Below are 26,451 nucleotides of genomic sequence, written 5' to 3' on the forward strand. Positions count from 1 at the left end.
TTTTCTCACCTGATATCCTCTTCGGTATTCAAATCATCTGGTCTGGTCCAATCTTCTCTTGTCAGGTTCAGACAGGAGTCCCTAGACTGACTGCATCAGTCAGCAGCCACCTAACTATACAGACATTAGAAGTTACACACTTGTCTCAAATAATACCAAATAGCTGCAGATAAAATACAGAATTGGGATTTTTCTTACCTGATATTCCTTTTGGGTCTTCAAATCATCTGGTCTGGTCCAATCTGTCTTGTCAGGTTCAGACAGGAGTCCCCACTACTGCATCAGTCAGCAACCACCTAACTATACAGACATTAGAAGTTACACACTTGTAATGTTACATACTTAGAAATGGGGTTTATGAAACAAGACACTGGCTATCTGTGTGATGTCACTAACAAAGCACTCTAACACTAGCTATACATACTACGTATAAATGATACAATAAGGACCAAAATTGCATAGTACATCCTCAAAATCAAACCAAGCAACTGCAGTGACTGCTTCATACAATTACATGATTGTATACCAACAGATACAACTTGTCAATGAAGTATAAAATCCAGTAAAATACAAAAAAGATTGCCTTATTAAGAATATTTCAAATTTTGATCCCCTGACATCACATCGGATGCCTTTAAACAAGACACAGGCTAAAATTATCTGGGTGATAATGTTATATTATGCTCTCCTGAGCACCCAAAATTAAACCTGTGCAAAAGTGGAAAAAAAAATTAATAATACTAGTATTCGATTTTGTTAGGTGTATCATTTAAGGCAATGATACACCTAACAAATTTAAAACTGCAGAAACAAGCTCCAAGATGAGTTCTTTATTTTATGGGTGGTTACCCTAAAAATCATCCCAGGGTTCTTCCAGTAACAATTTTCCGTCAGAATTTTGGTAAGTTTTGCTCCGTGAGGGTCAAATTATATAAATTGGGATAGTGCGGTTTCAACTCACTATGTAGATAAATGACTAGAATATTGGCTTTGAAAAATCGGGTTTCCAAACCCTAAAAACTGCATTGGATGCCTTTAAAGTGACGTTTTTGGCGGGAACGTTGAGTGGGTTTAAATTCATTATGCACACGTGCGGTACATTCCAAAAGGTGTTCACCGACCAAACTGTGGAAATTTCCAACAAAACAAAACGTTTTTAGCAGCGAAATTTGCTCCTAGCTGTTTTCAATGCCACTCAATACGGAAGAAATCTATCCAGTGTTCCCAAAAACCATGATAGTCAAAAAACAACCTCCCTATCAAAAATACTCAAGTACAAAAATAATATGACCTAACAGTAACACACCACGTGTACGAAAATAGCGTTCCACGAAACGCAAATTCCTACGGAATATAAAGGTTAACATAACAAATTATAACGTGGTCTGTTGCTACAGGTTTGTTGGAAGTACACACATGTACATTCAAGAAGATAGTTTGTTGTCTTACCTCGCAAGAACGAATCTTGTCAGCACCACGCCGTCCTTCCCGCCATGGCAGTCGCCATTTTCCTTTCTTCTCCAAATTTCGCCCTGCCAGGAAACACGAATTTTCTCCTTCAAACATCCAAAGAACGGCATAACTCCGACCTGGAAACGTTCAGACGATGTACTGTACCCTTTGGACGGATAATTTGCGGACAAAAAGCCGAAAATTTACCCCAAAAGTTGGAGAGAATTCGCCGCAAGACAACGTCCGTCACACAGATGAGCTGCACTGAACCATGGTCGAACGGACCGTACCACGTGTGACATTGCATAGGGGTGCAAACGTTATTAATTATTATTGCTCTTGATAATTAACCATCAACATTCAGCCACCAATCAAAAGTAATTAATTCTCGTCACACAATTTTAAATTTGTTTTCCATGCCAAACCAAACGATCAGGATACCTTCTGCCACAGCAACTGTCTATAACGGAAACTTTTTGACCCCTCCCCTATTTGTTAAATAGGATCCCCTAGTGTGGACCTCCCCTTGGTGCTGAACTCGCCATCAGTTCCATGTATTAAGTATTGTAGTTGTGATAATTAGTAAGGATCGTATGTATTCCGCGTAATGGATCGTATGTATTCCGTAAAATTCGTATGTTTCTAGTATGGATCGTATGTATTCCGTAACATTCTTATGTTTCTTAGTAAGGATCGTATGAATTTCGTATGTTTCTAGTAATAGATCGTGTGTATTCCGTAAACTTCGTATTTTCCTAGTAAGATCGTATGAATTCCGTAAAATTCTGATAAATTCTTTGGCACCCCTGCGTACGCCCGGGCATTTTTACCAAGTTGGTTTCAAAGGCCTGGGTTGTCAGAAGGACCTATGCTTGGAAGGATGGTAACAGAGACTTAGCAAAACACCCCTAAGCCAGAGCTATCAGACTGTAGCAAGGTGCAACAAACACGGCCGACGCTACGGAATTTCACGCGGCCGGCGCTGCCACTTGTCCCGAGGACATAACTCCTCTAACACGATGACTTTTTGGCCGAGTATTTCATCGAGGGTGTCGCCTAAATGTCGTCCACTTGCACGGAATATGTCGGTCTTAACCATCTCAGTCGTTTGCCTTCTGTATTATTGAGTATTAAGAGGATATACTGAGCAACACGGCTTAGCCTGGTAAGTTGTAACTATACCATCGGGAGCTCCTCGGGATCTCTACGGTGCTTAGGGAGTCCCCCTCCCGCCCAGGCCCATTATCGCACAGCGGGCCATTTTTACCAGGTCGGTTTCTATTATTAAATTCGACAGTAGTCAGAAAGGCTGACAGGAAGAACAGGAAAATAAGCTACCAGGAAAACAATTGTTACAATAAATGGCCGGTAAAAAACCCTAATTCGGCCCAGCAAAAAAAAGTTACAAGGGCAAGGTGCAACACCGTGCCTCGCCTCGGCTGGGTCTCTTACTTTCTTAGCAATTTCGAGTTCAAATGACACCAGACAAAGTTACATTGAGTATTTAGAAAGATAAGAGGCATATTGAAAAAGGATGAAACAATTACAGGAACACATGTAGTCAAATGAGATATTTTTACTCGTTTAAATAGCATGACCAAGAACAGAACAAAGGTAGACAATTTTTGTCAAGTGTATTTATTGAAAGCATAAACAGCAGAAAGCTCAATATCAACAAGATACAGAGGAGCTCAATATCAATGATAAGAGATGATCTGTGGCCAACTACCATAACATCAACTATGGTCAACACTATCAACTGTTATCATATTTTCATTGCTGCAGAATTCTGCAGCCAACTGTAAAAATAGCTACATGCACAACATTGCACAATATTTCTATAACTTTTGTTCCACCAAGGAAGCTGGATCTGTAACCTCCTTGATGCCTCTAAAATTGCACATTTCAGGGAAAACTTTTTTCTGTTCTTTACATCCTTCTCTTAGCAAAGATGCTCTGTCAAAAATACAGGAGCATAGCCATAGGGCATACTTGATCATGAAGCTTGAAAGCTAGAAAAACAAATGGTCATTGACATAATTCAACGAACATTTATATCAGAAAACAATATACATGGAAATCTTCAATTGAAGACTAAAAAAAAGACTTTTCCTTGTGATTGATGATTATGATCTACGACTAAATCTTCACATTTTTCTGCTGGTTATATTTTTGCACTTTTCCTGGTGACGGCTATCTCCTCTACAAATATGCGACATTTTGCAAAAATGGCTCTAATATACTACTGTATCCTACAGGATTGTTTCAACAGTGCATTTAAAATTCGTGTACTGAAAAAAAATCTCAATTTTCCTCCTACAGCAAATTAAAAACCACTTAAAAAATTAATCAACCTATAGTATCAGTATAGGATGATCAAATTGTATCAAAGATGGAGAATTCGGTGTCAATGGTCCAAAAATTGAAACTGCTTGCCATCAACCTTGGGAACAAACTGATGTTGGTCTATGTGGTGCATCCCTGCAGGAAGATCTTGTCTGCCAGTTGCTGGAACTTGTCCACCACTCGCTTGTACTTCTTCCTCGCTGCCTTGTCCCCAGTCGGCCACTCGGCCACAAACGACTGCTCAGTGATCACATACCTGAAGCTGGGAAGCAGAAAGAAGCCGCGGCTGTTAGCAACATTCATGATTAAGCTAGAGCCATGTGTTGAACTGTAATTGTATTGCATTTATGTTTGTGCTGGAGCTACAAGTAGAAAGGACTATGTAGCACATGATGTATTTTACTAATACAGTTGAGATTAAAAATAAACACACTGGTAGGAAATGAGGATGCTTCTTCCAGTATTGTATTGTAGTGCAATGCAACTTCACTACACTAAAGAAATTATACAACATTACTGTCTCATCCATTTTAAGATGAAAGAATTAAGGCATGCCATTAATTTTTACCAGTAGTTTTGTACACAGGACAGCTTAAACGGTCTTGGACACTTCTCAGGTGTTCCATGATAGGTAGGCTTTTGTTCTTGTTAAGAGGTGATCAAATTTTGTGACAGCTCCTCAATGCAGCTATCGTTTGAACTGCAGACTACATGTACATGTATATCAATCCTAGAAAGAAAAAATATTCTCCCTTGGTAGAGAGCTATGTTTAAACCTCCGTACATTCACTCATTCATCTATTCCTTAACCCTTCCCCTGCTACCTATATGCATAACCATTAGGGTAGTCAAATGGCTACTACAGTGTGCTAAGGGTTAATTCCCAAATTGTTACCTGTCCAAGCCATTCTCATCGGTGTACTTGGTCCCATCCTTCCCCATCAGTAGGTAGGTGGTCCCTTCTACAAGCTGAAGGCCGGAGCAGGTCTTTCGTTTCCAAAACACGCGCTCCTCTCCCTCAAACACATCATCCAGTCCTGAAGGTGGTACGAAAGTACAAAACATGTTTTTCAAAAAGGCATCCATTTAAAAGGCATCCAATGCAATTTCAGGACAGCAGAATTGGATTTTCAAAGTCTATTTTATTGTCATTCTGTGTCTATGTGTGAGAGAAAAATGCAATGCTGCTGATGGAAAATGGTTGCTTGTTTCATAATTTGCTGTTTCTACTAAGCCATTCATGGGCAAAGTAGTGCTCGGCACCAAGGGTGAGTTTGAATGTTCTTGTATGGTGTTCCGCACCAAGGACAGGTGAGTTTGATTGTTCTTCAGTAGTGTTCAGTAATAAGGACAGGTGAGTATGTTTTCTATGGTGTTCAGTTCAGCACCAAGGACAGGCGGGTTTGAATGCTCTTGTATGACATTGAGGACCAAGGACAAGTTTGTGCTGTATTGGTGTTTAGTTTCATGGAACTAACTTGTTAGCTGAAACTTACCACCTTACAGTCCAAAATTGCTTATCAGTAGACCATGACACACTACAATCCTCTACTTACATGTGACTGTAGCAGACATGTACAGTAAAATGATGTACCTTTCTTGATGGGGCTTTCCACAATCACGCTGATCCGGTCAAAACTGCCCTCCTCTCGCACTTCCATCACAATGACCCTGAAAGCTGGGCACATAAATCACTTGTGTCAGACAATGCCTTTCCAGTCCCCCAAAAACCAACTTGTTTGGCAAACTAGCTTTCAGTTCATAGTTCACTGGTACAGCATTCCAGTCACTTAAGTTACTGGGTCACCTATACTTAGGGTGATAATTCTTGTCATACAATGTTTGGTGACAAGAATTATGAGAACAAGAAAAAGGTTTAGTACATTGGAAAAGCATAATCAGTTCTGTGGTAAATGAATTCCGAGTAACCACCTTTTGAATCTGTGTCACATAACGTGAATAACGTAAACCCACAGGACAGAGGCAAATGCCATCAAGCCTAAGCATCAGTGTGCAAGCACGTCTAACCCTCAGAAGATGGGGAACAACAGACAATAAACAAAAGAGTGAGTGAGTGTGTGAGTGTTATATGTGGCACTATACGTTTTTAGTTACCAAGACTTAAACCCCTTCTTTGCCTGACCTATCATTACATTTAATGAGGTGCTTTGTAAGACTGTTCCTACCGTAGTCAAGGTCGTTGCAAGCCTTCTCTTCCAGGTCTCGTTGAGTCAACTCCCTCAGTTTCTTAGGGGAGGTCTCCTTGGGACACTTCCCTGTGTAAGGCATTGGGAAAAAATAAGGAGTGTGAAACCATACTGAGAATGTTTGTGTTATCTCACTACTTTTCCATGTGTTTTATAGATATCAAGCCCAATTTGGCATATGTAGATGAAGGTTAGACATCTAACTAATGAGATAAACAAAAAACAATTACTCAAGCTACTGGACAGATTGACACAACACAAGATACCACACCCATGTACCCTGCTGCAGTACTTAATAAAACTGCTAGAGTGCCCATAATTGACCATGACCTTTGTTGTCCCAACCCCTACCTATCAAATATCATGAATACATGCACCACAACCTATATATGGTGTACTAACACGTAACCTTCTTGATAGGTAATGAGTGATATCTTACCTTCAGCACAGACACACTGACTGCCCTCACATAGTGTGGCTAACAGAGGGCTGCCCTGGCTGGGATGGTAAAATGTCGTACAGGCATCATCTGGAGAGAGATTTATCAAATGATTATGAATACTCTAGCTACAATCAGGGCTCAAAATACTTTTTTCAGGTACCTGCCAAATTGAACGTTGGCAAAAATTTTAGGTGCAATTTGAAAAATTTCATATGATGGGTAGTAGTACCTGGTTGGTAGTAATCATAGACACTGACTGGTACAGGCTGGACAGCCCCTACCGCCATCACCCGTTTCAAGCGAATGCTCACACAAATCTCTTCTGAGGTAATCTGGAAAAAGATGTGCAACATCACCAAACTTTACCTTCAAATAGTTAAAACACAACGACAGGGCTTGAAATCCATTCTGCATAGAAAATAATGTGGGTGCATGGCATAAAAGTAAGCAGAATTCAGCAAAGCCTCATTACAAATATTACAGCCTTTTTTGGAGCTTGAATATAAAATTGTATAGCTAACGTATTAATCTTAGTCTTAAAATATAAATCTTTAAGTACTACAACAAAGTTTAATATGACTTCATACTAAGAACAGGCTGTGTTAGTGTGCAATAGTACATGTACTTTTACATGTACACATAACCATACAGCAAAAAAGAGGCGTACCAGTGTACCCACAGTTAAAAATTAGGTGCAAAGCTCTATGTTTATCTCTAGTAGTGCTAAGCACTTTCTTAAGCAAAGGCTACCCTCAGGGTTGGTAAAGAGTTAAAATGGTACTGAACATTAGCCTACCTCGTCGAAGTACAACAGAACTGCTCGATTTGTGGTCTCATAACGCTGGACAGCTTTCTCCCCAGCTCGGTTCAACAGCTAGTAACATCAGATAAGACATACAAACACATTACTACAACAGGGTTATTTGTCAGAGAAGTTTACTTTGAGTTTAAGCAAATTGTATCTGTATTGGTATAGCTGGTATAACTTCCCTTCGGCGTAACACACAAGCTTCAAACTAGAATCACAAGCCTAGTATTTTACCATGTGTAGTATCTACGTAATACTATATATCTGTCACCGTCAAAAATACATTCTTTATACATCTAAATGCAAATCTAGAATGCAACTCCTGCATATTTAAACTGTGCATACCTGTGGGTGCTGCACTAGAAATCTCTTAAAGTAGAAGATATCGTACATGTATGTATGTTAATGGACTAACGTTACTTGGATGTTGTTTAATATATAGTCTTTGTCAAGACTATAATAAAACAATTCCCCATTAAAATTTTTCAGAAGACAATTTTTGGGGAGTAACTGTTATGCTCAAGTCCCTAAAAGTTCAATGGCTGTATATGCAATGATTTAATTACCTGTTCCAGGTCTTGCTTGACTGGTTCAAAACCAGAGAACATACCAATGTCCATGATGGCCATATTGGATGCAGCCCGCTGGCCTCGGTAGCTGAAACAACATCATCAATAATTACTGTAAATGTTTACATTTGCGGTGGCAAAATTTCACAGACTGAGAAAAATGGGCATGTTCATGGAACTATGTTTGCAGTGGCAGTAGGTAAAGAAGAAAGAAAGTTGGCGAATTATTTGTTTGTGGTAATGATAAATTTGTGGTACAGAAGTGACAGCGAAAACTGTGAATATAAAAGTACTGCAAGAAATTGTGATTTACAGTATTATAGCATCTCAAGAGTTGTTTTCAGCTGATATAATCATAATTATCATAACCAAGTCTAAACATGTTTAAAAGATAATTTTTGTCTCAAATTGTTATAAGAAAGGATTGTACAGTCATCAATTGAATAACTTAAGGGTCTCTTTATGAATATGAGTACAACTACTTGTACATGTACTTGGGACTAACTCGGGATTTTTTAAAATCCGATACTCACCTGGTGCAGACTCTAACCCGAATAAAGAACTGGCTTTGGTCATCGTCCTCTGCTTGACGCGCAATACGCGACCGTCTCGGGTTCTGCAGGAAGCCTCCGATCCGGGACCGTGAGCTGAACGCGCTCCTTTCCCGTGCGTCCAGTTCTCCGTCATAGTCCGGGTAGTCCTCGTCTCCCTCCTGCCCGTCCTCGGGTTCCTCCTCGGGTTCCACTGGACCTTCCGCCTCTTCTGTTGTCACGACAACCTCGAACAGGCAGCGCTCCCGGTGAACGTCCGGCGTATGGTAACGAACCTCCACCTACAGGACAAAAATATCAATTAGCATCATTACGATATAAAACTTCAAAATTAATATAGGGAATTTTACTGGTTCAGGTATGATATAATCTACTTTTCATATACAATGTAAGTGTAATGATTTACATGTAGATACAAAGTAATTGCACAACGATTGGTACAAAGAAACAAAGTATAGTATCTACTGGTAGATAAACTACAGTTCCATAAAGCTAATCTAATTTCCCATTAACAAACAACCACCTCCCCCAAAGAGCTGTCCTGTTCTTGTTTTTTGTTCAGTACATACCTGCATCTGTCCGATGCCAGTCCCACTTGTACTCAGGAACAACTTTCCTCCAACAGGTGCCTGGAAATAAGGTATTCTAGAATCATGATGTCTACTTGTACATGTGTACTTCATAGTAATACACCAGTAATACCGGTACAAACTTTTAAATCAGAACATTCTAATGGCATCCAATACAATTTCAGGAAGGCAAAACTGGATTTTCAAAGTACTACTAAAATATATATAATTCAGCAATTTTCCTTCTCATCTTTGCTTGCAATAAGTTACTTGGAATAGCTGTTCTATCTTTTCTGGTCTCAAATTTTGCTAACGACATTTAATCTAAAAAAATCCTAGAACCGCATCCTTATTTGAGTTATCTTGTTGGATATTCAGTCAGAATCCTACTAAATTCTCCAGATGATTAACTAGTTTATATAACAACACCTGCCACTACATTTTGTGGGAGAAAGTTGTTTACTGTATCATTCACGATTTCAAGTGATTACTGGTAGGTTTTACATAATCAATCAATCAATCAATCAACCAATCAATCAACCAATCAATCAATCGCAGGCTTCATGTCAGAAGCATGCCAGCTGTAAACAGTTGCTTCCTTTCTTTCAACTTTCTACTCACAGTTTTTTCTTGTTTGATCAAGGCATTGTCTTCATCCACGTGAATCTCCTCGTTATAGTCCAGGTCGTTGTCGGAGGTCATCTGACAGGTGAACTGTGTTGGGTCGACCTTGGTGCTGCCACAGTAGGAGGCCAGAGCCTGGAGGGCAACCACTGTGTCCTGGGGGGGAGAAATCATTCTGATGATGATAAAGCCACACTGTTTTAATTTGATGGATGACATCTACGCTCACTGATTCTGGCCTGTTTTCAAAAACAAAATGACCTCCATTAAGGCTCTGGCCTGGAGGCCAATGGTCACTACGGAGGATGGCACTTAGGCTACCAAAGCTCCACAGAACTCAAGAACTCAGTACAGTGCCAACTCATAAATGCCGCAAAAGACTAGCAATGTGGCTGACTTGTCATTGCTTAATGAATTATATACTACCACAAATTCACAAGCTTTTCACATATTGTTGTGGTTTAGAAGCATGTTTTGCCTGGTGACCACTAGTTTGGGGGTTTTCAGAGGATGTCATTCATAAAACTAAGATAGTGTGGCCTAATGGGCTAAACTGATTCATTTTGCCACTTCTTGAACTTGTAAGTCATTATACTAAAGTGAATAGTGAATAAATGTAGGATTGAAGGAAGGACGGAACATTTCTCTCCTGAGTTAATAGATAGATAAATTGAATGAATAAATGAATGAATGGAGGAAGAGGGGAAGGAGGAAAGGAATAATACTGTTCACCTTAGTGATGGATGGGTAAATTGAATGAACAAATGAAGGAAAAAAGGAATATTGTTCACCTGAGTTAATGGATAGATGGATAAATTGAATGAAGAAATGAATAATGAAGGAATATTGTTCACCTGAGTTGACACGAAGCCCCCTGCGCTGTTGCGCTGCTGAGTGAGCCAGACCACGATGGGGTTACTGTACTGGACGTCTCCGATGTGCATCTGTGTCAGCAGTGCGTACGCTGTCGTCTCCACGGCGATGGCACTGGGCTTCCGTGTGTACCAGTAGGGCTGCTGCCCGCCGCCGAGGCTGGAGGCGTCAGCTTCCCAGTAACGGGAGTTTGTACCTGCCATGAACAAGTATTCATAAACTTACTCCATTTTTACAGTGACACATCACAATTACTATTCTTCCTGGAGTTCAGACTAAAATAATACAAAGTAATAATTACACCAAGGTGCTTGAAAGAAATCTGTACCTACCATGAACAAATTCATAAAGTTATTGGCTGGTTTGGTTTATTTCGATCTCCTTTTTTACTGATGCGTTCAATTTGCTTCTTCTTCCTGGAGCTCAGGCATAAATAATGTAATACTACCCATATCCGCATTAACACTACAAAAATACAGAAGTCATAAGAATTTGTATAACCTTACTGCTAGCAAAACTGGATTAAATACTGGTCAAACAATTGACATGTCCAATATATATGCCCAGAATTTGATGCGAAAATACTATGTATCTATGCTGCCTAGTACAAATCAACAAAAGAGATTCAATCCCCATAAACAGCTACAAAAGTGCGTTCACCCTGTTAAATGAAAACAGAAATAAATGAATAAACAACCAAGTTCCTCAGACTACCTTCATCATACTTGGCGATACTTCTGAGCTTCTCATTGGCGGCAGCTTTGACGGGACTGTCGGCTAAATGGAGCGCGTACGTTACTATGGCGATGACATACGGACGCTTCAGCTTGTCTAGCTGTCTCTCTAGGAACAAGGTGGCTCTCTCAATCGCAATGCTGCGTTCCTGTCCAAGAACACGAAAAATATTTAGAAAATGAAAGGGGCAAGGTAATTTTGAGAGTTTTTCTAGCCTAGCAAAAAGGATTAAGAAGAAAATAAACTAACTGATAAATATAAACCAAAGCAATGGTTTACAGTCCCTGATGAGTCCCATTGAAAGAAACCATACTCACAGCTATGGGGCATTCACAGTTTTCCAGCAGAGAAATGAGCACAAATGCTGTCATAGACGCATCTCCCTGTACACCACCCTACAGTAAATAGTCATAGAAAATCATAGATATTACAGTTCTGTTGAAAACAAAAGAACAAATATTTTTCTCACATGAAAAAGGTTGATTCAAATTGGAGAAAATTGAACCGATTTGAGCGTTCACACACAAAAAAATTATCTGGATTGATGAATTCTGATCCGACTAGACACTCAATCCAGTTTGTTTTTTGAGTGTGAACAGGGTCTAAGTGAATGTCTGTACCGTCATCTCCCTGTGATGGACTTTGTACACCTCTTTGAAAGCTCCGTCCTCCCTCTGTGTGCTAAGGAGCCACTCTGTGGCTTTACACACAGCTTCCTCATCTATACTGGTGACAAACTTCTTAGCCTGGCAGAACACTTTGTTCACAAATGCTGTCAGCCTGGAAAACAAGTCAAAAACATTCAATCTAAAGCCAACTCATTGTCGGTTCTCAGAGCATCAGACATTTTATGTAACATTCTAGTAAGACTCCAAAAAACAGAAGAATAGGAGGAAAACTGGCACTGCAAATCACTCTTATTTGCAGTACTTTTACAATCACGTTTTTTAGGTCACTTCTGTACCGTAAATTTATTATTACCACAATCAAATAATTTGCTGACCTTCTTTCTTCTAAATCTGCCACCACCACGAATGTATACTTAGTAGTTCCGAGAAGTTACACTTTCTCAGACTGCGAAATTTTGCTACCACAAATATGAAGTGATTTACGGTATATAATACCGGTATACCAGATAATGGCATAGCGTAATGTTGACCTGGCCCCATTTTTTGCTTACCAAGTGCTGCAGGGATATCTGTTATTCTGGCCCCACACAGAGAAACACCCCTCAGCTCGCCTGTGGGTAAGTTGTCTGTTGTAGCCTGGAATATTAGATTTATATTGGATTGATAAAAAAATGAGGATGAAACATGACACTTTTTCATTATCTTAGCTTCTAATACATATACTACTATGCAGTTTTGCTACAGCATATTTACCCATGTAGCCAAGTTTAAAAAGTGAAATTACATGTGCATTATATATAATTTTGAGTACATTTTTGCTCACTGTTTTGAATGAGTACTGTATATCTCAGTGTTTACTAAAAATATATGAAGTCCATACAGTATAATGTCCAAGATTACAGGTTGCACATATGGTGACAATAGCCAGGATTCGAACTCCCAACATGTTGGACCAGAAGCAGTGTCACTAACATTGTGGACTAACTGTCTTACATTCTACAAGCACTACACTTGCTTGTAGGTTTTTACGGTGATAGATAAATGCAGGGTCAACAAAGTTTTCTCCACCTCACCTTGCCTGATGAAGTCGTATGCCTTCTCCTCCACATCTTTAGTGATCTGATCGGTGCAGTGCAGGTAGCTGAGGACGTAGACGTTGGGCGCCAGCTTAATCATGGTCTGTTCTCCGCAGCCCGTTGGCAGGCGAAGGAGGGTTCCCAGGCCCCCGATGGTGGTAGTGATGGTTGGGCCCATGATGTCACCTAGTCATGGAGAAATAAATGATTTATTGGTCAAACATTACCCATGCAATCGCAGCCTTTTATAGCACTAAGTTGATGCAGGGTTTACAGTCACATGATACACAGTCATGATACATATAACATATTTGCTCCACACACTTTTGTAGAACTGTTGCAAGGGTCTGTGTGGCCGGCTGCCATTCGGCGCCACCAGGTGACCTCAATACGACTTTCCCCAACCAAAGTTAGGTACCCATTTACACCTGGGTGGAGTGAGGAAAGTCATGTTATGACAAATTGGTTTCAGGTAAATAAAGTACTCCCCTTATTGGTGGGTTGTTATTCACTGTGTCAAGGGTATGGTATTGGAAGGTGGAGCCCATCCCTCTTTTACCTCGCCAGTCAAATTGGTGATCACATTTAGTATTATAATAACACTTGGGTGGAGTGAAGAAAGTCATGCAATTTAGTGCCTATACATGTGTGTATGACTTGCAACCAAAAGAGCCTATTGAAATGAATCATGAAAAAAAGAAGAGACTACAGACCCATGACACTGACGGCACATTGCTCTGATCCTTCAATGGTCTCTGGAGGCAGGCGTACGTCCACAACATCAAACTGTAGTCCATTGTCAGGGTCAACGTCATCTGTGGAAACAATGAACATCTCACATAGAAGTGTATAATGTTGTAGCCTGGTATTTATCCATTTCAAACTAGTGTCCACTTCCCAACAGTGGCTAAAATGCCAACTTAGAATATATTGGCCTTAGCCTTTTTTATTTGAAGGCTATAAAATGTTGCAATCTAACATCTGAATTTCAAACAATCTGAAACGTCATTCAACACATTTTCAGAGGCAATTCTTTCTTCAGTAAGTCGGGTGAAACATTTGTCCACAAGCAAACAGGTGGACAGATTCTTGAGACAGTCCCGATGCATTGTTAAACTTTATTTCTTGGATCTGTTGTTTTAACGTTCTTATTTTTCAAACCTGGAAGTCTAATATAATTATACTGAGCCATATTTCTCAAACAAATGTAAACAATGTTTACGCGATTGAATCTAAAGCAACGCTCACGTTCAGTAGGAAGTGCCACCTCCTCCTCCCCCTCCCGTTTCCTGTCTCGTGCTCGCCCCTTCGGATCCACGAAGATGGACCTCACCAACCTCCTCTCAACTCCCTCCGGCTGTTATACAAAAACAGGTCGCACAAAATTATGTACTGATCATATTAATGCATTTCTTATCTAAGATAATTACAAACTGGTAAATTTTCTATTATTACCATAGCCTTTTGAGGCCGTTGGGGCAATAGGTTGTTGATCCACTGTGTCTAGGGCATACTTTTGAAGACTAACAGATCTTATATTTACAAAATAATATTATAGCTTTGGTTCATCAAGGGTGATATCAATGTCAAGAAAAAGGTAATAATATCAGATCTAGAGAGAATGAATTAAAATGCTCAAGAATGTGAGACTGGCCCCAATACAAGAAAAGGATAATTTCAGATCTAAAGAAAAATGACTTAAAGTACTTCTGAGATGGGCCCTAATACTTACAATAACTTGTAGTGACTTTTCGACAATGTCCCCTCCTGCGGCAGTGCTGAAGGCGAGAACACGGATCGGAAACGTTCCGACCTCCAGAGGGATGATGGGAAATAGGACGGAGGCAGCGTCGTTGCCCTTGATGAAGAGTGTTTTCCTCTCGCTTCTCTCTCCTGCCCTCGCTCCAGAACATACACCCTCCACACCTTGCAGGTACACATTCACCTGTAGACAACAGAATTGGCTACAGATGTAATTTGAGGTATACTTTAATTTTATGTTCACTATTTTTTATGGTCACTTCTGTACCATGAACTTATCATTACCCTTTGTCAAATAATTTTTCTGGAAGCTAAACACACACTGGGGTTGGTGGAAAACAACGTCCAGTCCGATCTGCGGAAAACAAAGTCCAGTCTGATTTGCGTTTTCCGTCGATCAGACTGGACGTTGCTTTCCACCAACCCCTACCAGAGGACTAGTGCCCTGCTGCAGTGATTGCACAACTCATAACTGTCTGAAACAGAGATGGGGACCGCCCAATGCACCTGGTACATAGGTGCAGGAAGGGGGGGAGGGTTAGGGTTATGTCCTTACCCTCAGGTCCTGTTGGTCGTAGTTGAATATCGTTGCGCGGACGGCAACTTGCTCCCCCCTGATGATGGAGTACGGCAGCTGTAGATGGATGAAGAACTTTTTGAAGGACTTCATGCGGAAGGGTTTGGCCACACACATGCCATTTGTGGTGGAGATGCCCACAGCTTGGATGATCCAGGTGGTGATACTGCCCGGAACTGTCACAGGAACAACGGCGTGACCTCCATCGCTGGGGAGGGAGACAAGTCAAGGTCATTCTTCATACTTCAACTATTTCTCTAACTATTGTTATCCGTAACACAATGCCATTTATTTGCTAGCCTGGAAACCATCCTATTCTTAGAACATACTGCAACAAATTTCATGTACCGGTACATTGTATGTCCTTCCATGTAAAGTTTAACTTTTTATCTGTCATAGATGCAACACCTGGTGTTACTTACTCCACTTGGACGTCTTCAAAGATCCAGGTTTCTGGGAATTCCGTACGCGCGACGAGCTGTGACTCGTCTTCGTCGATGTCGATATCGAGAAGGCCGCCGCCGCCTCCCATCCGGCCACGCCCGCGTCCCAGCCGGCGCAGGCTGCGTGCGTGGTTACAGCACGTCAGGAAGGTGAAGTAACACTCGTCCTGCGACGTGGAGTTCAGCTTGGCACGTTGGAGGCAGGACCGGCCCAGAGGATCCCACTTTTGGCCTGCCATGCAGCAAGGCTGGAGAGTCTCGTTGTACTCCATTACTGCAGAATGGGTAGAAAAGATATTGAAATGTTTTTACCAGGGCTCTAGCCAGTAAGGTTATGCTCTTTCCAGTTATGCAGTTTTTTTAATCCAAGAACCAGCAAATTTAATCTAATGTCTCTCTTTGTGTTATCTTTTTTTCAGGCTAGCAGCTTGGGCTACATTATGTAAAGCTGGTCCAAAGTATAATTTTGTAATTCACTTTTTGGTGAAAAAAGAACAAGAAGAAACTAATCAAGTTGGCATGGCAAAACCTGATCTCTTAAAGATGGACAAATAACTGTCACCTTTTGCCTCCAGTGAGTTTTGCAGGTCCCTTTTCCTGCGTGACTGACTTGCACAGCCTGCATTGCTGCGAACTGCAGGCGACAGCTGGGTGTTGGTCAGCACAGTTACACCAGCATCCTGGGAAATATAACAAAGGGGAATTAAAATGCACAGAGGAAAATCATTCTGTACTCCAGTCCACAACTATAAAAATCCATTATTGAATATTTCACTGGTCACAATGAGAAGTCAACAAGTAATGTGTTTTTCTGGAAAAGCGACTTGATTGAAATTTTTCTCTTTGTCGGCCAAGCTGCGTGTCTATGTCCCTTTGTTTTGGTACATGTAAGTTTGATAATTTCTTGCTCTGTTTCTTACCTTGAAGACATTTGCGCTGTCCTGTCCCCCTCCTGGGCCACATCCTTGATCATATTTAGCCATGGCCTGGAACATCTAATATGTGATACAAAATATGCATTAAGATTATTAAAAATATTAAAAACTACTAAAACTGTTAAAACTGTAAAAATCATAAAAATTATCAAAATCATAAAAATTTTAATTATTGCACTCTTCTTTAATGCATTGATAACATGCAACAGTTGATGCCTGTGCCTAGACCCAACAATGAAAGAGTTCAAACACAAACAATGGTTTTGGGCACTGAAAAGTTCTTGGGGGGGGGGGCAATTTTTCAATGAAATCTACAAAGTTTTGGGGTGACTATGATCATGACTTGTTCAAAGTATGAATTCTAGTACCCTACTAAGGCTAGTCAATAGTCATACAATATGAAGATGGGGACAGCAACTGTCATTCAGTGGAGAAATATTATTGGTAAAAATTAAACTGATGATTTGTCCCAAGACATAAAGTTTTAGCTTCACCTTCTGAGAAGTGAGTCTGTTGTAGTTATTGAGCAGGTAGACAGCCTGGTCCACAGCCAGCAGTCCCACCAGTGAGTTGGGGTCGGCGTTCACCTCAATGTTGGCCTGTTCCTGTGGTTCTACATTGTCAGTTGAAGACACGGTAACCTACAAAAAAATTCATGTAATGATATCAGTGCAATATACCGGTGCAATAGCTCAATCGGGTAGAGTGCTAGCTTTGTAAGCAGGAGGTCATGAGAGTTTAAACCCAGGCCGAGTCATACCAAAGACTTTTAATTTCAAGACTTCCAAAATCATATTAAATTGCTTTTACGTTTACCAAAGAAAACATTCAAAATTGCTCTTGCTGTGTTTCTTCTTCTTCCATTCCAAACACTGACCTGGACCTGGTGTTGGGTTACATAATGTTGCAATTTTATAGTAGGAGGGATTTAGACTTCTGTCACCATATATGTGAATGTGTTTGAGTAAGAGTTATCAGAGCAGACCATATGCAAAGGTAAACATTATGCATTTGCTTATGCTACCTTTCTAGTTGCTTATTGTTTTTTGGCGTTAATTGTTTATTACCTGGATGTCTAACAAGCAGCTATTTTGCATCATCCGTTGCCCTACCTTGTTTCTGCAGACATTTTCGACCTCCAGTAGGGTGGAGTCTGCCACCACCTCCCCCTGAAGGTTGATGTAGTACACGATGAGACGCGAGATTGGCGCCATCACCGCAGACGTACGGAACGTTATCGTCTTCAGCACGCCGCCTTGTCGTACGATCTTCCCCTGCAGCGTCACCTGTCCCCGCGTCACCACCTGTGAGAAAAGGCCTTCCTGGTTAAAATGGAAGTATTGTTTTTGGTATCTCTGCGTGTGTATGTCTGTGTCCGTGTGTTTCCGCAGGTTGTAATAGAGTGAAAAAGTCATTTATCATTTCTACATTGTACATGTATATCATGATTTTTATATGTTTTATATGTATATATAGAATGAAACTGACTGGACACTACATTAGACAACCCAACATTGTAGCATCCAAGCTTGTCCTTTGGGAACCCAAACTGGCGGCTTTCCTGGGTACTGCAGGAAAACTTCCGGTTTTGATATCTCATGATCTGGACATGCTAGAGTCACAAATTGTGGATGGTAGATTATGAGCTCTTGAGCTAGTGAAGAAGTGACATTAGTTTGGGCCCCCTAGCACATTTTCAGATTTGGTTTGAGTGGGAGTTTGACCAAACTAAGTAAATTAGTAACATCAAGGTTTGATAAGATGTGACCTCACCATGTAGTTGTAGCTCTGGATGTCGTTCTGTTTGGTGACGACCGCCTCCACGTCGATGGCCTCGTCCACGGGGATGGGACCGCGCTGGAGCACGCGCACCAGGAGGTAGCTCCCGGACGGAGACTGGTACGGCGTGGCCTCGTAATCCTCCTGCGCCTGGTGCGCTGGGGGCAGACCCACCTGCTCCGTCTTGGCCTGCAGTTTTCACACATTGAAATTGAGACATATAGAATGGTTTATTATAACATCAACTACATCAACAGTCGCAGCCCGAAGACTGACTTGAAGAAGCAATATTACAGAAATTGACTGCAAAACATTAAAAAACATTTTCAACAAAGGCTAAAATCAAAAGCAAAAGTTTAACGGTCAGCATAATCATTCATATATATACACAATGATTCAACTATAGGACTGGTACTCAATGTCACTTGAGCCGAGTAAGAAAAAAGGTTTAAGTGCCTTTTGCAAGGGCATAACTTTCCTGCTAGGAATTCAAAGCCAAAACCTTAAGATTCTAAGTCAACCACCCTACGTAGAAGAAAAAGAAACCCTACATAACGTACCAGCTTGTTCCAATACTTCCAATACTCTACCTTTCTGTTTTCCAACTCACCGTGACAGTTAATGTCTGTGTTCCTGGAGGCACGTCGACCGTGAAGCTGGCCTGCCCGTACTGATTGGTCGTGTCGCTGTTGTGCTCGTTGTTACGACCCAGAATAACGACAGGGTCCTGACCGGGAATAATCGCAGTGGCGGAAACTCGGACTGGAATGTCCTCGGCTGGTTTGGTATCCGGATACGTCAGAGTAAGCTGAAAAAAAGTGATTGTACAGACATGTTGAATAAGTTGACATTCTTGTAACTGAACTGACTAGCAGCAGATTAACTTTTTTGCATTCTATACTTTATGCTGTCTCAAAATAAGGTAATCAAAATTCCCCTTAAGATTACAGCAAATGCAAATCAAGTCAAATGCAGTCACATACATAACTGCTATGGGTGCAGTCACATGCTGCTATTGGTGCAGTCACAAATGTACATGTACATAGGTGCTATAAGTGCAGTCACATACATTGCTGCTATAGGTACAGTCACATAGTACATATCTGCTGTATAGGTGCAGTCACACATACAGCTGCTGTAAGTACAGTCACATAGTACATAGCTGCTGTATAGGTGCAGTCACACATACAGCTGCTGTAAATACAGTCACATAGTACATAGCTGCTGTATAGGTGCACTCACACATACAGCTGCTATAGGTACAGTTACATAGTACATAGCGGCTATAGGTACAAAAAATGTAGTCACATAGTACAATGTTACAATGCTGCTATATGTGCAGTCACGTAGTATCGATTAGCTGCTATTGTTACAGACACATACCTTGACAAGGAATGGTAAGCCTGGCTTGAAATACGCCGCTGTCAGGTCGTAGCCAATCTTAAACGGTGATGTCTCAAACCTGACGGATGTGAGAACCGCCATTTCTCGCAGACCCCCTGCCTCTTCTGTCACAGACGCCTCTAAGTACAACCGACTGCCTTCAGGGAACCACAGGTCAAGATCCTTGATTCTTTGTGTGTCGATTTCATAGAAACCAAATCCATCATTCACCTAGTAAAAGGATGAAAAAGAGATTTACATGGTGATCATATTTTTGATGCTAAGCTACTAAAAGTTTTTTTTTTCATTCTTACAGCAATAACTACATCATAATGACTTCCAAATGCAATCATTCATACTTAAGAAACATTAGCAGGTTTCAATTACTCAGCATATTGGCAGAATGTACTGTGCAATGGTGAAACGCAGATTTGTCTTGGTTTTCATTCAATGTTCAATGTTCGGGGAAATTCCGTTTACTTAGCTCTTTTCAACAAGCACAATGAACAGTGGACACAATTTAATGTCCCATCCTAAGGACTGCGACCCTTTATAGTAGCATGTCGGGTGAGCAACAACAACCCGGGATTCAAAATCCCAACCTCTTAGTCCAGAGGCAGGGTTGCTAACCCCTGGACTTATATGCACGTTACTACTGGATTCCGCACTCCTGATAAATATGTGATGTATGTCACCTCTGTTTGCAGCTGTGCAAAGAGCTGTCTGTTTCCCTCCTGGTCAACTATACCGAACTTCACGTCCAGGAAACCATCCACACCTTTTCCATAAGTATAGCTGAAAGACACATGGAACAACATTTCCATCATATGTCTATTATCATATATAAGTTACATAATTTAAGTTTTCAAACACAAAATGTTAATAAACGTATTAGAGAAACGTCAGGTTTTATGTCATACTAGGGCTGTAATACTGGGCAACCTACAATGTAAGCCAAAAGCTAGCTTGCCGTCAACACCGGCTGTATATTTTAGAAGGTAAGCCTAATAAGCCAGGCCACCTGTAAAGGTATCACTCACATGTTGGGTGAGTCAGTCATTGAGTGTATTTCAGAAGCCGTAAGCTGTAAACTTTTAAAAGGTCACATCATATGACAATAAATGATAGCCAGTGTGTACCAGGCAACCTAGCATCTCCAACAAGTCTGGAACAGAAACCACGACTTGCACAACGAGTGCAAGAGTGGATATTTCAGATATTTGGAACCCTGAATATGGTGATGATGACTTACAGTGCCTCCACCTCTCCACTGATGACATCATCCTCAGGTAGGATGTAGGGATTGGACGGGATGATTCTCACACCATAGGTGGGCAGCACTGAAAGAATTTTGTGAAAAATTTAATGTATTTTTAATGTAAACGATTCTGTTCTTAGACATGATCATGATACAGAATGAAGTGTTCTTTATCTCTGATATCACAATACATTTTGTAGATGCTTGCAATATATGTACTACATGTTGTATATGTAATACATATGTTTTTATGCTTATTACCTCCAGAGTGTACAGAATACAGACTCTGAGATTTGGTTTCTGGTGTGTCTGCATATGTTTGCTTGTATTTCCAAAGTTATTTCCACATGGTAGGCACGTCTGACATGAAGTAAAAATAATATGTCAAAGCCCAGGGTCTTTCTACTTACCATATTCCCTGACTTCAAACTGTGTAGATACATTCAGCTGCATCTAAAAATAGGAAACATCATAACATCCATTATATGATGAGTAACATGTACAGTATATTAAATTTTATTACATGTAAAAATAGAAGAAGCCTGGACACTAGGTCACCCCTACTCTTCTCGATAACTGTACTGTGTTAGCCCTGGGTTCTTTTTAATTTTACAGAGGACACTCTGACAATTTCGCTCAGAGGTTTGGCACTTGAGGCTTTGCCTGAAGCATACATATACTTTTCTAAAGGGTTAACGGAATTTGACCCGTATGGCCTACCTATGGGATTATATTTACATTATGTACCTCTGGACCATAGTGGGCAATAGCAGTCCAGTTTCCAAACAGGGGGAATGCTGGGAAGTCAAAGGTTTCCGCGATGAAGCCAGTTGCCGACCCTGGGAAGGTTTTCCGCTCAACAATGATTCCCTGGGGATTCTGAAACAACAGATTAAACATATTAAGGTGCCATGTCAAAAGATAATGGAACAAGAGATAAATTAATTTTAAAAGGCACATTCTCATCCCATCTTTGATAGAATAGTCTCTTAGTATGTTTCTTATACAGCAATAAGGGGTAGATGCCATACTCTGTACCTTGTACAACTGTTAAACAATAAATTTTCCTATCCACATTTTGAAATTGTTTCTCACTGTGCAAAGTAAAGACAGACTTACCAAAATTTCCAGTTTTACCTGAAAAAGATAGGAAAAAAGGGTGTTAACATCAACCACAGCTCTTGTGAATAATATTTTGTTGGAATATTAATATTACAGCAAATTTTGACAAGGACAATAAATTTTCTCAGTGTGGTGATACTAAATGGCTTTCATGTTTTCATACAGACATGTGTCATAATGTTGCTTGATGAACAGAAAGACTACTGTAGTACCTGGTATGCACCTTGTAGGAAATTCAAATAGATAAACAAATTTTAATACATTTCCATTTTAGGAATGTTTTTGTTGTTACTCACAGGCTGGCTTGCTGGGGTCATGTCCTGGTCAAGAGGCATGATTCTCATCTTCACTGCAATTCACAAAGAGGAAAATTTTATCACAATTATTTGTTTGATATTTGTCAATTAGAAATCTGAAAAATTATGCAAGTGGGGGGGAGTGTGTATTAACACCTTTACAAGTTGACCTCCCAAATGTTACAATCACTATTATATGTATGGTACACATTATTTATTAATTGATACTTCCAACTATTTCTTTAAAAAAAATGGCTAGGGTCAGCTTTTTTTTCTAGGTTTGGTCAAAACAGGAAACACAACCTTAGTTGCCTTTCCTAGGCATTAGTGAAGCATCATTAAGTCTACCTTTCTGGTTGGGAGTGTATATAGGCTTGTCGGTCTGCACGAAGACATAGCCTTGTTGGTTACTCAGCAGCACTTGTGCCTCCTTCTGGAAGGTGAGTTGCGGATCGTCGGACTTGGCCACCACGTAGACATAACGCTTGGTGGCCCTGCTCTCCGGTAGGTTGTCAGGATTCACCCTCACTGTCACCAGACTGGGCTCATCTTCAGGCAAACAGATTTTTATGATTAGTAATATCAATTTTGTTGTGATGTGTTGAGTTTAGTCATCCTCATGAGAGGTGAAGTATGGTGTTTTCTAGTAGCTATACCCTATACTTGGGCAATGTGGCTTCACTACACTACAGCATGATAATGTCAACTTCACATAAAAATATAAAGACATTTTGAAAAAACCTAAATAGTGGCAAAAAGTTTTCAAAGGTTTCTGACATAATGATTAACTGGTCAACATTGTTTATTACTTCAATTGTACATTTTGTACTTGGAAAACGGTGAGAATAATTTAAGTTGAGTTTACCTTGGCTGACATCGACCTCTGCCTGTGAGAAGGTGGTTTTTCTGTCTGGGTAGTCCTGAAGGTAAACCTTCACCCGTACAGGGTTGGCCACATTGAAGACGTTGACTGACACAGTCTCCTCTGTACCAACTTTCAGCAGGTTGGGGACAGAAATAAAATATGCTGGCCTGAAAACAACAGAGATAGACAGTTTTAGGATGCATAAAGTTGATTTTCCAGGGATGACAATTTCTTTCAATACGCCAAATCTGCTTCCAGGTTCCTGTCACTTTAAGTAACACGTTGCCTTTATGTTATTGAATCTGGTGTAAACAAATAAATTTGCATGAAGTTCCCGATATAACAGTAGCCAATCAGTAAAATCCATGTTTTGATGAATGGCAATTGCGTAACACATCCGAATCAGACTGCTTGCAATTCTTCCATATTCTGCTAGGGGGCTCTTGGTCAGACCCACGACCAGATGGCAAGCTTGTTTCCACCTTCCGGACTGGACCACTTTTTCCACCAACCCACAAAAGTACCAAAGTGGGTTGGCGTGCCTTTTCTGTGAGAGGTAGGAAGATTTTTTAAAGTCACTGTTAATCGTAGCTGGCGCAGTCTAATTCAATGTTAAGCATTGTTCAATTTGTTGCTAAATCATTCATGAAGCACATACTTCTTCCTAATATTATTTAATAGTCTTAGTCATACATAACAGATGTTGTTACATCACCATGTCACTTTACTTTTATAGGTTATAACATTGAAAACCCTTTCAAGTCACTTAAAACCTCTCAGCACTTGAAATGGAATAGCCCCTACTACACGCAGAAACGACTGGACTGCCCCCAAATCTGGCTAGACTGCGTTTTCCGCCGATCGGACTGAACTGCATTTTCTACCAACCCCTTCTATCCATTGAAGGCAACAAAATAAAAAACCCGAAGACCACAAAAACAACGTTAAGTTATTTAAAAAATCATGCTGCTTTTAATCTTTGTTATCTTGTGACTTGGACGATTGTTGCTAACATCGTAACGTCAGCACAAATCAAAGTCTTGAAATTATATCGGATCCTTGGAGTCAGTACTGGGAAAGTCCCCGGACCCTCATCAAGTCAAGGACCTTCAAATCTCGGCTTTTCGCCCTCCCTCTACATTCATCGTCCCTCCGAAGACGACAGGAAGCTACTGTTCCCCAGAAACCCCTTACCTGGCGATAAGGAAGTCTTAGAACGTGACTTGGAAGCGGCGTTGGAGTGCCGAGGCTCATCCTGTTTTGGTTTCTGAGAAGGGGCCAAGTACCATATGGGACCGTTCCATTCCACCCTGAGGGGTGCACCCTCAGTATCAAGATTAATCGATCTTGTGAATCCACAGAAAACTTTCTTGGTTGAACTGGCGCTACAAGACCTTAACCTTACATGTTAAGTCGACGAAAAAAAAAGGTGCACAATCCTGAGAAATTGTTATGGGTGTTTCGTAAAAAAAAATCTGCCAAATACTAACGTTAGATAAGTTATGATATGTTGTACGAAAGTAAACCTCAATTGTTCACAATATTCAGAGGCCGTCCGTGATTTTTTTTTTCTGGACCTGCAAAGCTTTGGAACCTGGAAATAGTCACTAGTTTGAAGCTACATTCTTTTTTATCTGTATTCCCCATCAAGTGAGCATTAATAGGACACATAACGTACTGTACTTCGCGCGCATGATCAAGGTGCAAGGCTAACGTTCGCACAGTCAATCTATTTTCTTTCTTGATGGGGTTACTGGCGGTCATCAAGTTGCGACCAACAAACACATTCAGTGACTAGTAACTTTACCGTATTGCAATATTTCCTATGGCATAGGAAAATAGGATTCTGTCTGTGGCAAGTAGTATAGAGTTCCCACAATTATGTATGCTTAGCCTGGTTACCAAACCTATTATAGCGCCCGAGCCCTACATCCTCTCCGCAAATTTGCGGAGACTCATATGCTATGAAAAAACGAGGATCCAATTCTCACAATTGCAACAATTAACGTTACAGTTTTCTCTGTATCGCAGAAACGAGAAGCCTGAAATAACGAGCTATGTTTTCTTCTTTCTCAGCAATTTGAGTTTTTTTTAATCATTATTGATCTCTATTCCCTGACAAGGTCAATGAAGTGAAGAAATGTAGCCTCTACCAGGCTTCGGGAGGCGGTCGGAAGACTCAGAAATTGGCCAAAGAGAGAGGTAACATGTCAATTACTACTAGAGTACTCTTTCTAGCCGCCTCCCGAAGCCTGGTAGAGGCTAGAACAAATGCGCATAATACAGACACGGTAAACAGACCAGAGACCACTCGAGACTGAACTTTGGAAACAGTGACATGAAAAAATCACATCCAGAGAAACGCGCAACATTAGACACAACTCATCGAGCTGAGAAGACAGTGGTTTTGTCTGTGTCTTTGTTTGATACAAACATAAAAATCTGTACTTCGACTTTTTATACGATGCCCTATTATAAAATATTAGAAGAAAATCGCTTGTACTGACAAGTAATTGTACAACTTACCCCTGCTGGCCTAGCACAGTAGAGGATAGGAGACATAAACACACCAAACCACGAATCATCGTAGCTGTTCTTGGTTACTCTCGGCAACACGGACCGGGACAAGTACTAGGCGCCTGCTCCGCCTCCAAGTTTCTTGGCCGAAATGTTCAGGCGGAACTCTTCCCCGCGTCTTTTACCCAGCTCAGCACACAGTCAGCAGTAAGTTAATGGTAAACAGGAAGCGGGAGGCGTGATCGTTGGTCTGATATTTGTGCTGACTTCGTCGGAATACGCCCGGCTGTGCGTGCCGTGTGTGCACGAAGGGACTGGTACCAGTACCAGGAAACTCCCCGGACCCAAGATTCATCCAAGAAAAGGGCATTAACCTACTCTCCAAGTAGAAGTTTGGGTTGGGGCTTATTTTTGGCGTGTTTACAGGAATTTTTTACGCCAAACCAACGTAAAAAAATTCCAGTGCAAGAAGAAACCCCCAAAGCCCGAAAACAGGCCAAAAATAAGCCAAATCCCAAACCTCTGCTTGGAGAGTAGCATTAACCCATTCCAAACAGATATGTGAGCAGAGCAGAAAAGAACGTGAGGATATAAGCCAAGAGGAAAAAGGTATCCCATGAAGTTATTGTCCACG

General features: G+C 40.7%; 1 protein-coding gene across 1 annotated transcript; it reads right to left on the reverse strand.

The window, feature by feature from the left end:
- Positions 1–3,074: 3,074 nt before the first annotated feature.
- On the reverse strand, positions 3,075–26,018 carry LOC109475847 (ophiophagus venom factor-like). The gene is made up of 38 exons (XM_019776649.1): positions 25,827–26,018; positions 23,301–23,467; positions 22,784–22,984; positions 22,436–22,488; positions 22,137–22,154; positions 21,765–21,896; positions 21,428–21,470; positions 21,012–21,099; positions 20,455–20,554; positions 19,760–19,990; positions 18,987–19,184; positions 18,371–18,565; positions 17,710–17,901; positions 17,092–17,238; positions 16,583–16,657; positions 16,225–16,342; positions 15,642–15,936; positions 15,199–15,427; positions 14,614–14,826; positions 14,130–14,238; positions 13,595–13,696; positions 12,879–13,067; positions 12,357–12,441; positions 11,797–11,956; positions 11,494–11,571; positions 11,156–11,324; positions 10,423–10,637; positions 9,566–9,724; positions 8,945–9,004; positions 8,358–8,656; positions 7,822–7,912; positions 7,244–7,321; positions 6,677–6,779; positions 6,445–6,534; positions 5,985–6,074; positions 5,393–5,476; positions 4,694–4,835; positions 3,075–4,060 (listed from the first exon to the last, which is right to left on the reverse strand). The coding sequence occupies exons 1-38, from the start codon at positions 25,883–25,885 to the stop codon at positions 3,919–3,921; spliced, it is 5,199 nt and encodes a 1,732-aa protein (XP_019632208.1). The 5' UTR covers positions 25,886–26,018; the 3' UTR covers positions 3,075–3,918.
- Between the last annotated feature and the right edge of the window lie 433 nt (positions 26,019–26,451).

This window comes from Branchiostoma belcheri, unplaced genomic scaffold (assembly GCF_001625305.1).
Source record: "Branchiostoma belcheri isolate BF01 breed outbred unplaced genomic scaffold, Haploidv18h27 scaffold35, whole genome shotgun sequence".
In the NCBI taxonomy this organism is placed as follows: Eukaryota; Metazoa; Chordata; class Leptocardii; order Amphioxiformes; family Branchiostomatidae; genus Branchiostoma; species Branchiostoma belcheri.

Coding starts and splice junctions, on each gene's coding strand:
- LOC109475847 (XM_019776649.1), bottom strand. CDS start 25,885: ATGATTCGTGGTTTGGTGTGTTTATGTCTCCTATCCTCTACTGTGCTA. Junction 6,780..7,243: donor TTCTGTTGTACTTCGACGAG/GTAGGCTAATGT, acceptor ATCTTTTTCCAG/ATTACCTCAGAAGAGATTTG. Junction 6,535..6,676: donor CTATGATTACTACCAACCAG/GTACTACTACCC, acceptor ATCTCTCTCCAG/ATGATGCCTGTACGACATTT.